General features: G+C 39.4%; 1 protein-coding gene across 2 annotated transcripts; it reads right to left on the bottom strand.

Moving 5' to 3' along the window:
- Positions 1 to 4,489: 4,489 nt before the first annotated feature.
- Olfr960 (olfactory receptor 960) lies at positions 4,490 to 5,530 on the bottom strand. 2 transcript variants are annotated; one of them, XM_017313388.1, is made up of 2 exons: positions 5,012 to 5,530; positions 4,490 to 4,836 (listed from the first exon to the last, which is right to left on the bottom strand). In XM_017313388.1, exons 1-2 carry the CDS (start codon positions 5,528 to 5,530, stop codon positions 4,693 to 4,695), a joined length of 663 nt encoding a protein of 220 aa, XP_017168877.1. In that variant the 3' UTR covers positions 4,490 to 4,692. The 2 variants fall into 2 exon arrangements, with proteins under 2 accessions (XP_017168877.1, NP_666391.1); NM_146279.1 differs by having other exon boundaries at positions 4,580 to 5,530.
- Between the last annotated feature and the right edge of the window lie 6,200 nt (positions 5,531 to 11,730).

Here is an 11,730-nt window from a genome sequence, read left to right as displayed (position 1 = left end):
TGAAAGTCCCTGCTTCAGTATCATTTTGCTTAAGAACAACCTGACCCATGGTGGCTCACAACCATCTGAAATGGGAGCTGATGTCCTCTTCTGGTATCAGAAGAGAGCAATGTGTACTCATATATATATATATATATATATATATATATATATATATATATACACACACACACATAAATAAATAAATAAATAATAAATAAATAAAAATAAAAAAGAACAACCTGACCTAAAGAAAACACCTTCAAAGACACTTTTTAATTATAATAAAGTTTTTATATGGTAAATAGTAATTTGATATTACTTTAAAGATTTGCAACATTAAAAAGTTAAAGACCAGCCGGGCATGGTGGCGCATGCCTTTAATCCCAGCACTTGGGAGGCAGATGCAGGCAGAATTCTGAGTTCGAGGCTAGCCTGGTCTACAGAGTGAGTTCCAGGACAGCCAGGGCTACACAGAGAAACCGTGTCTTGAAAACTCACAAAAAAAAAAAAAAAAAAAAAAAAAAAAAAAAAAAAGTTAAAGACCACTGCCTTAAAGATATGTTTAACCTTGTTTTTACTATGGTCATTTCCAATATACTCTCTATGTTTGCTAGAAACAATCTAAAACAAATGGTTAAAAACAGACACAAATTGTCTAACTCAGATATGTTTAATAGATACTAGCTCTCAACTTTGTCATAGATCTGCTAAACATAATGATAGTTCCAAATCCAAACAGTGACCCCAGAAGTCTAGAAGAAAAGGGCACAGTGACAAACGACTCTACATGGACCTTGGATTTGTTAAAATAATCACTGAGAAAGACTGCTCCATTGCCTTGTCCACTGCCAGGACTCAGCCTAAATTGTGGACAAACAGTGGACACCCAGAGAATTAAATGTCTCATATTTCCTAAGACAAGGTGAGTAATTTCTTTTATGTTCCTCCTCTACAGGGAGAGGTAAAACAACAAGAAGAACAACAACAATAGCAACAACAACAAAATACTACAAAATAAAACAAAACCAAAACCAAACAAACAAAAATAACCTCATCTTCTGAGCCTGGTGGTCAGACTGCTTTTGTCTGAATTACAATGGAGACCACAGGGACCTGGGAGAGTTGCTTAGGTAGCAGACCATAGACCAATCTCTGTCATCTTAATTAATATATATAACATCTAGATTATAATTTATTCTTCCCAGTTTTCTGATTACATTGACAACTAAACTAACAGCAACTTGAGAGCTAGACAACAGACAACTAGCTCCTTATCCCATGGAAACCTACTACCATATGAACTCATTAGTCAATTTGTTAACTATTTAAGACGACCAGATCTCTTATCAAAAAGGCAGACAGGCTTCCTTTGCTTGCAGTTCTACAATAAAAGATCCACACGTTCAAATGTAAACTTCCCCAGATATAACATTCTACTACTTCCTTATCTAAAAGAAACCTCAGTTTGCAGTGACTGCTTCCCAGTGATTGACCCTACAACTCATGATACGTAATTAAATAAAAGGCTTAAGTTATAAATATCCAAATGAGGGTCTAGAAAGGTGTTTTAAGGTTGGTAATTATGAGATATAAAGGTCTGAGGACATATAAACATAAAAGGTCATAAATGATTTAAGATACAAAATGCTTCATATTTCCTCCCCTTGCTATGCCACTGTTATATTGAGACTTCAAAGGTTCAAAACCCTAACCTCAACCAATGGCATTCTGATGAATTAGGATAATCTTAGCAAAACACTGTACAATCTACTTTAATAATTACAAGTTACAAATTTAAGTTTCCTTTGGTTGTCTCTTCATTATAGACTTAAAGTGCTTCTCACGCTAAAGGTGGCTCAGGCTAAATCTATACTATCAACTATCATAGTCAAATATTTTGAATTTGCTTTGATTGTCTTTTAAATATAAACTTAAAAATGTTTCTCATTATGCTAACTTAGTATCCATTCAGTCTTCTAAACAGAGTGAAGAAGCTCCTCTTTCCCCTTCTCTTCCACGAAAGAGATTTATCTTCCCTAAGCTCACCTTAAAGACTGTTCATGCTGTTAACAAACTTATCATTTTGTAAACATACAAGCTCCAAAAAGAGCTCACTCAGATCTACTTCTCACGGACCAGACAGACTTCATCTGGAGAAGTTCTCCTGTCAATCAATACCAACCAATAGCCTAAGTTCCCACGTGTTGCCTATTCCCTCCTGTTCCCTGGTTTTGGTACTCCCCTCATCCCAACCACCAAGACCTAAGGATTTCAAGTGCATACCTAAGAAAAAGGTTTTCTCTCAAACCTACTTAACTTTATTTTCTGCCTCATATGTGTGTGTGTGTGTGTGTGTGTGTGTGTGTGTGAGAGAGAGAGAGATAATCCAGTTTACTCTCACAGAGGCTTCTACTGGCCCTGCACCTTCGTACCCACAGATTGTCCTATAGAAGCTGGAATGCAAGGATCAGACAACTTCCCTAAGACTTGACCAACTCTCTCTCTCTCTCTCTGTCTCTCTCTCTCTCTCTCTTTCTGTGTGTGTGTGTCTATTTCTCTATTTCTCTCTCTCTCTGTGTGTGTCTATTTCTCTATTTCTCTCTCTCTCTCTCTCTCTCTCTCTCTCTCTCTCTCTCTCACACACACACACACACACACACACACACACACACACACATTTCTCTCTGGCCTCTCCTTCCCGCCCCCCCCCGCCTCTCCCCCACTTCCTGTCTCCCTAAGTGTTCCTGGATGGCTGGTTCCTTTCTCTCTCCTCTCCCTCTCTCTCTCTCTGTTGTTCTCTGTCTCCTCTATTTTCTACCTCTACTCCCTTAACACTCCCTTATCTTGCCTCAAATAAATTTAATTTTATACTAGACCCATTTTATGGCTGGTGTCCCAGTGGGGGAATAACTTAGTATGGTCCCACTAAGGCAACCCCTCACACCACACATCATGCCACTGCATTAAAAACCATATTACTGCCAGATAATTAAAAAAAAAAAAAAACTAAGAAAAACCTAAAACCACTACAAGAGAAAGAATAAGTTCTCTAAAAATTTAACTAGGTTTTATAAATAAAATGTACCAATTTTATTTCTCTGGCATTTTGCAGCATAGAGATATAAGTTAGTAAATGAGTTATAGAGTATACTCTGAAGAAGAAGATATACACATATTTTCCCATGGAAATTTACAGCTTCATGATTTAGATCCATTATACCTAAACTAATATTCATGTTCTTACATAGATAAATATTTTCAATTTATTAGGCCTTTTGTTTGATTTGAGAAAAATTTTACAAAACCCAAATGTATTTCTAATAAGAAATAATGCAGATTTATGCTTTGCAGAAATAAAATTACAACATATACCAATACACACACACACACACACAAACACACACACACACACACACACACACACACACACACACACACACACACATATATATATATATATATATATATACACAAAGACCCAGACATAACTAATCACAGAAGTTGTGCACAAAAACCAAGTTGAAATCTTGCAAAGATGTATAATATGAAAAGCTTGCCTTAAATATAACTTATATTAGTTTGGATTTCTGAGTTTCTTGTAGACATCTGGACTTCCTATAAACCTTATTTATTTTATCCATTTGTCTCCATTTTAGCACCAGGCCTGGTTTAACAAAAGAAAGTCAACAGTCCCAGGAACTAGGCCATAAGTCACTAGCTCCAGGAACAGATCATAAATTCCAGGAATAAGGTCGTAAAACCTGCTCCCAAAGAACAGCCTAGAGATAATCACAAGAATGGGAAGAAACTGGATAGGCCATCTGTGCTGGGCAGCTCTATCTTATCCTGTAATCAAATGGTTGTGAGATATGAACGAAGACCACTGACCACCTGGCATAAGCCAATCAGAAGCCAACCCCTTTGGTCTCCCCAACATCCCACCAGTGAAATTTTAGATCACCTAACAGGATCTCTAAAAATAGAAGAACTAACATAGTAGCCAATCAAAGTTATAATAATGTAGCCACTTTGTCCCCTACCAATAACATTAGAGACTACCAAACCTTTCCAGAGAGTTTCCCTAGTTCTTCATAAGAAGGCTTGTGTGCCTTTGGTGGCCATATGGAAGAATGGTTGACTTCTGCATGCTGGTTGTTCCTGCAGAATGAATGCCCTTGTATCTGTATGCTATATGAGTAAGGGGGTCTTCCTTCAAAGATGTTCAAATCCTTGCACAACTCCATTTTTGAATGAAGAATTCTGAGACAGTCTACTCAAGAGAACAAGTGAGTCTTATACTCTGTAGAGTTAGATGACAAAGAAAAACTTGAGGAAGCATGGTGCTTGGAGAAATCCAGACAGGATCAAAATGAACACAGAATCACAAAGAGATTTTATCTTTTATTTTTCATTACAAAATATAAGGAAATATGAAACGAAAATGTATCACAAAGAGTAAATGAAGTGGTAAATTGACGCAATACACATTTTATTGCAATATGCCTTGGAAGTTAGAAATGCCACTGGTCCTATGAACTAAGTAGTAGATATAAATCTGTCCTTATAAAGGGTAATTCATACTTTGTTAAGCAAACACTTAGATGTTTTCATTTACTTCCAGGCTAAGACATCTCTTAAGAAATACATGCCTCAGGGCTGCTTTCACATCCTTGTTCCTCAGGCTGTAGATCAATGGGTTGATGGTGGGTGTCACAAGATTGTTGAAAATCTGAATAATTGCACTAAGCAATGGGCTGGGGTTGGGCTGTAGGTAGATGACGATGACTGGTCCATAGACACACATGATGGCTGTGAGGTGAGCACTGCAGGTGGAGAACGCTCTCTGCCTGCCTTCTGTTGAGCGGATTTTTGAGATGGAGATCCCAATTCGAGTGTAGGACACAACAATGAGAAAGAAACAAATGAGAGATAAAAGACCAACATTTGTGAAACCTACCCTCTGTGCTAGAGAGGAATCTTCACAGGCTAGCAGTAACACTGCAGGCATGTCACAGAAGTAATAACTCACCTCACTGGGGCCACAGTAGGGCAACTGGAAAGTGAGGCAAGTTAGGATGGTGGCATGCACACAGCCACTCATCCAGGTCCCTGTGGCCAAGACACAGCATACTCTGTGGTTCATGATGATTGTGTATCTCAAAGGGAAGCATATGGCAACAAAGCGATCATAGGCCATCACTGTGTACAGGAAGCACAAAACGCATCCAATACAATGATAGAAGAAATGTTGTACAACACATCCCTGGAAAGAAATCCCCCCACCCCTTCCTGAGAGATATGACAACATCTTGGGAGCTGTAGTGGAACAGAAGCCCATGTCAGAGATAGAGAGGTTGCTCAAGAAAAAGTACATGGGTGTGTGGAGTCGTGGGGAGGAGGTGACTGCAGTAAGAAGGAGCAAGTTTCCCAGCAAGGCACAGGCATATAATGTTGAGAACAGGAAGAGTAGGACATTCTCCAGGCCCTCTGTCTCAGGGATGCCCAGCAAGGTGAATTCTGTCACCATAGTGTTGTTTGTCATGTTCATGGATGAATCAGCTCCTGGGAGTCTGTGGAAAGAAATTCTTGGTGACATTTATTATGTGTGTGGATTAGAGGAGTTTAAATTACAGGGGTGGAAGAAAGAAAAGGATGCTGATATTTACCTAGAGATGTCTAGTCAAAACTGTCTTTCCTGGTGATGGGATTTTTTTCTTCAGTTAGGCTCTTAATTGTAGATGCAGATCCTTAAAAATCTCCCTGAGAATAATTTGCAGGGCAATTGCAGGTAATGTCCTTCACAAGCTTACCCAAAAGGGAACTTCTCTTCCTCTCTTTATGCAAATGATCTCATTCCATCATTCCAGGTGTTTCATTGTGATTCTAGAATGAACAAAAGTACTCTAGTAAGGAACTTGTAGTGATTAATGGGAAAAGGATAAGAAAACTAACTAAATTAATGAAAAAATTTTCTTTTCTGTCTCACTGGCATCCGTATTATAGCACGGAGGGTAATGAGAATGAGAGATTACAGTATTTAGAACACAATTACAACAGCAATGGATATACCTCACAATTTTATTCTCCAAGTATGAGCCTGAATGAAACTGGAGGTTGAGTGAATACATTAGATTTTTGTTACTCTGTATCATGCATGGGTGCTCTCTTCTCTTTAGAAACTAATGAGCATTTGTGATTGTACATGGGATTGTTCTGTGGCTTGTCTGGAGGAAAATTGAGAATAGCATAGTGGCTGCTGCCTCTCTAGGCACTCCTTGTATGATAGTAGTGCTTTGCCTACTGTGATTATCTCTTCATTCTTTCTGACACACATAACATATACCTCAAATGTACACATGTGAACACAAAAATAAACATACTCACACACACATACAGACACACAGATAGAAAGAGATGTCCAAACCTCACTATATTGTTAAATTTTTAAAGGATGTCACATATGTCACAAGAGGCAAACTAAGGGTGTGTAGAAGTTCAAAATGGCATACTCAAGAGCAGTTTATTAACCAAATGTATATAAGAAGCAGATTATACAGATCAGTCTTTACGAGATAAAATCATACATGGTTTTATAGGTTTGGAGCTATATTCCCTTTACCAAGAAAAGGATACATCAAATTTCTTAAGTTCATTTATGAACATAGAATGCATCATCAGATGTTTCTTCCTTTAACTATTGAATCACTGATTATTGAAATCAATGATTCAGTAGACACATAGATTTTCCAGATTATTTCTTTGGCATTAAGAACAATGAAAAGCTACCTAAAGAAAGACCTAGCATTCCATATGGAACAAACAGGCCATTATTGCCTCTACCTCAGGCTACAAATTTTATTTGTGGAACCATACTTGAGTTAAAGAGAAGGGGTAGGCATAGAAAACACTTGTTACCAGTTTTCACATTTGGAAATTTTCTTATATATTTCATGTGTTTTTCAGTTTCCGACGCAGTGCAATTCTTAAATTACAGATTGGTTGATAGAATCTATTGCCTGAAACTCTGCATCCCCACCCCACAATATGACTCTAGTGATTGAGAGACTGAGCACTAAGATAAAAGTGGAGGTTACATCTGGGTACTTTCTGAACCACAGAAAGCCTAGGATGATGGCACTGGTGAGTGCTGTCTTCCTTCCTACCTGCAGCAGAAGGGAGGAGCTCGCCTTCCTTCAGTCTGTAAGCTAGATCTGAGAATCTCTCCTCCTTTGGAACACTTCCCAGTTAGGGTGCCACACATCTAAGTGTGGTTCTTGTCCCTGGGAGCACTTTCCTGTTTGGGTCCAGGAACTGCAATAAGTCACAACACCAGAGATTTAAAACATGAGTTTCCTTTGGGTATTTATTCCCAAGAGAAAGAAGTCTTACTGAGAACGCATCTCATTAACTCCCTGGTTTAATTGTGTTGTGGATTTGTGTGAGGGGATATTTGAATATCTTTTGTGAACACTTTTGTGGGCTAAGCTGTTCAAAAATGATCACTTGAAACCTCAAGCATACTTCTGGGATACTTAACCTGTTATTAAAGATTATAAACACTGGTAATTCTGAAATCCTATTTGTCACATACTGACCTATACGCTGAGGTGGGGTTCTCTGAAGGTGGGAGAAGTGCTGTCTCAGAAGATGTTCTCTTGGCTGGGATCTGTAGAGTCAGTCAGAAGATTCGGTGGGGAAAGTCAAAGCAGTTTCCCAGCAGAGGCATTGGCATGGATGCTGTGCATGAGGGACAGGTGCTCAACATGCCCAGAGAATTTAATAGCAGGGTCTGAAAGTCAGAGCCTATATTTTCAGTTTCTGTGGAGTCTTAGAGAATAGGACCACACATTTAGGCTTGCCTGGGTGACAGATAAATTTAACTTCCGCCTGAGAAACTTGGTGAGGCACAGTGACAAAATATGAGATCAGACATAACTTAGATGATGTCTTTTTCCATTTTTCATTGCTATACCAAAATTCCAGGGATTGGATATAATTATAATGGAAATACATTTATTATTTTTGTATTTCTTTCTTATTCTTTTTTATTGGTTATTTTATTTATTGACATTTTAAATGTTATATCCTTTCCCAGTTTCCCCTCTATGAACCCCCATCCCCTCCATCTCCCCTCTGTCTCTATGAAGGTGTTCCCCCACCCACCCACTCCCATCTCTCCATCATCTCATTTCCCTACACTGGAGCATTGAGCTTCACAGGACCAAGGGCCTTCTCCCATTGACACTGGACAATGCCACCCTCTACTACATATGTGATTGGAGCCATGGGTCCCTTCATGTGTACTCTTTGGTTGGTAGTTTAGTCCCTGGGAGTTTTGGGTGTGTGTGTGTGTGGGGGGAGTCTGGCTGTTTGATATTGTTGTTCTCCTATGGGGTTGCAAACCCCTTCAGCTCCTTCAGTCCTTTCTTTAACTCCTCCATTGGGAACCCAGTGCTCTGTCCAAAGGTTGGCTGTGAGCATCCCCCTCTGTATTTGTCAGGCTCTGGCAGAGCCTCTCAGAAGACAGCTATATCAGACTCCTGTCAACAAACACTTCTTGGCATCCACAATAGTGTCAGCTCTTGGCAACTGTATATGGGATGGATCCCACATGGGGCAGTCTCTAGATGGCCTTTCCTTCAGTCTCTGCTCCACACTTTGTCTCTGTATTTGCTCCCTTGAGTATTTTGTTACCCCTTCTAAGAAGGACTTAAACATCCACACTTTGGTCTTCCTTTTCTTGAGTTTCATGTGGTTTGTGAATTGTATCTTGGGTATTTGTAGCTTTTGGGCTAATATCCACTTACCAGTGAGTGCATACCATGTGTGTTCTTTTGTGATTGGGTTACCTCACTCAGGATGATACTTTCTAGTTCCATTCATTTGCCTAAGAATTTCATAAATTTGTTTTTAATAGCTGAGTAGTACCCCATTGTATAAATGTACCACATTGGTTATTTTATTTATTGACATTTCAAATGTTATCTGCCTTTCCAGTTTTTCCTCCACAAACCCATAACATCTCCCCTTCCCCTGCCTCTATGAGGGTACTCCCCCATCCATCCACTCATTCCTGCCTCAGTGCCCTAGTTTTCTCCTAACCTGGGTCAGCAATTCTCCACAGGACCAAGGGGCTCCCTTCCCCGTGATGCCAGATAAGGCAATCCTCTGCTACATATCCAGCTGAAGCCATGGGTACCCCAATGTGTACTCTTTGGTTGGTGGTTTAGTCCCTGGGAACTTTGAGAGGTCTGGTTGGTTGATATTGTTGTTCTTCCTGTGGGGTTGCAAAAACACTTCAGCCTCTTCAGTCCTTGCCCTAATTTTCCATTGGTGTCTTTGTGCTCAGTCTGATGTTTGGCTGAGTGCATCCATGTCTGCATTTGTGAGGCTCTGGCAAAGCCTCTCAGGGCATAGTTATACCAGGTTCCTGTAAGCAAGCATGTTTTGGTATCAGCAGTCATGTCTGGGCTTGGTGTCTGCAGATTGGATGGATCGCTAGGTGGGCAGTCTTTGGGTAGCCTTTCTTTCAGTCTCTTCTCCACTCTTTGTTCCTGTACTTCTTTTTGACAGAAGGAATTCTGGATTAATATTTTTGAGATGGGTCCCATCCATCAACCGTGGGCCCTGCTTATCCACTGGATATGGTCTTTACAGGTTCTGTCTCCACTTTGGTATTTCAGCTAATGACCTCCCTGTTGGGTCCTGGGAACCTCTTGGGTCCCTGGCATCCGTGACTTTCTAGTGACTACTCCCAGTTACTACTCCCCCTATTACTACTCTTCGTTCAAATTCCTGACCTTCTATATTTCTCTCCCATCTCCTCCTATATCTGAGCCATCCTGTTCCCCTTTATCCCTCCTCTCCTCTCTCCCTTACAGATCCCTCTCTCCCTCTACTTTCTGAGATTATTTTCTTCCCCATTCAGAGTAGGACTGTAGCATCCATACTTCATTGTGGTCATCTTTCTTCTTGGGTTTCATATTGTCTCTGAGTTTTATCATGGGCATTCTGAACTTCTTTTTGGCTAATATCCACTTATCAATGAGAACATACTATGTGTGTTTTTTTTTTTTTTTTTTGTGAATCGGTTACCTCACTCAGGATGATATTTTCAAATTACATCCATTTGCCTGTGAATTTCATGAAGTCATTGTTTTTAATAGCTGAGTAGCAGTCCATTGTTTAAATGTACCACATTTTCTGTATCCATTCCTCTGTTGAAGGACATCTGGGTTGTTTCCAGATTCTGGCTATTTTAAATAAGGCTGCTATGAACATCATGGAGCATGCATCCTTGTTATATGTTGGTGTATCTTTTGGATATATGTTCAGGAAATATATTTATTAAACTGACAGATCTGGAAGCCAGGATATATGTACAATTAGAAATTCAAGATGAAAATTGTTTATAATAGCAATAAAAATCCCCGCTTCTTGCTTCTCTGTATTGAAAAAAGGATATGATTTTCATTTTCAGGGTTTTTTTTTTTTTTTGTATGACAACAAGGCTTGGTGAGAGAAACATCTGAATCAAGCTAACAAATGACAAGATAATTCCACAATGGATGGTAAGGTTTTCCCCTAAAGGGTAAGATGGGTGAACTGCTTGGCTATGCAAGGGATGTAGTTAAGAAGGCATACTGCCAAGGCAGACAGTGAGATGCAGGAATTGGAGCTGCTATGACTTCTTGGAACTGCATCTATTAATTGGGAGCTTGGTAGATTATGATGGAAATTTATGACCAGTATCTGGGTGACATGGTTATGACTAGTAACTAGGAACATGGAAAGAATTGTGTCTAGTTCCAGAAGCATAATTTGTTATTCAATTTTAATCAGATGATCCTGGAGAGATCAAATACACTTGGAACCACTCCCAGAAGAATTGATCTTTGGCAAGTCATTTTCAGAAGACTCACCTGGGATTAGCCAGGAACTGCATCAAAGTTGGTGAGGTTGGCATCATCTTTATTGCCTTTGGCATGGGGTGAGGTAGTATATTCAAAAATCAATATGAAAATAATAGCTGGAAAATTTGTTTGTAACAGCAATAGAGCTCCTCTTCACTGTTCCTCTGAATCTTAAAAAAAAAAAGGCAGGGAATGATTTTCCTTTTCAGTTTTGTTAGATGTAAAGTAAGACAACAAGACTTGGTGGGAGAACCAGCTCAACTATCTGTTCTAATTCACAGGTGGACTAGTGTCATTAAAAAAAGTTAATTCTCAGGGAAAAGACATTCAATGGTGACCTTTAGTAGGATGCATTTCTTAGCCATAATGAAATAAGTAAGTCAAATCTTAGAATTCTTCAACCCTAACTCTTTTTGCTCCAGTGTCCCAGTGAATGCGCCACAGCTTGAGATTGCTGCCCTATATGCCATCTTGAAACATTAGGAGTTCCTTCCTGACATTTTGACAGGCAAAATCATAGTCATAGTCAGCCATAGCCATAGCCATAGCCATAGCCATAGCCATAGTCATAGTCAGTCACCATAGCCATAGCCATAGCCATAGTCATAGTCATAGTCATAGTCATAGTTGCCATAGCCATAGCCATAGCCATAGTCATAGCCATAGCCATAGCCATAGCCATAGCCATAGCCATAGTCATAGCCAGAGTCATAGTCATAGCCATAGCCATAGTCATAGTCATAATTATAGTCATATTCGTACTCAGGAACAATCATAGCTATATTTGGAGACTAAGGAGATTGTCATCTGAAAACTTTTTAGCACAACCTGGAAG

Source organism: Mus musculus, chromosome 9 (genome assembly GCF_000001635.26).
Source record: "Mus musculus strain C57BL/6J chromosome 9, GRCm38.p6 C57BL/6J".
In the NCBI taxonomy this organism is placed as follows: Eukaryota; Metazoa; Chordata; class Mammalia; order Rodentia; family Muridae; genus Mus; species Mus musculus.
This window is presented reverse-complemented; position numbering and strand designations above follow the sequence as displayed.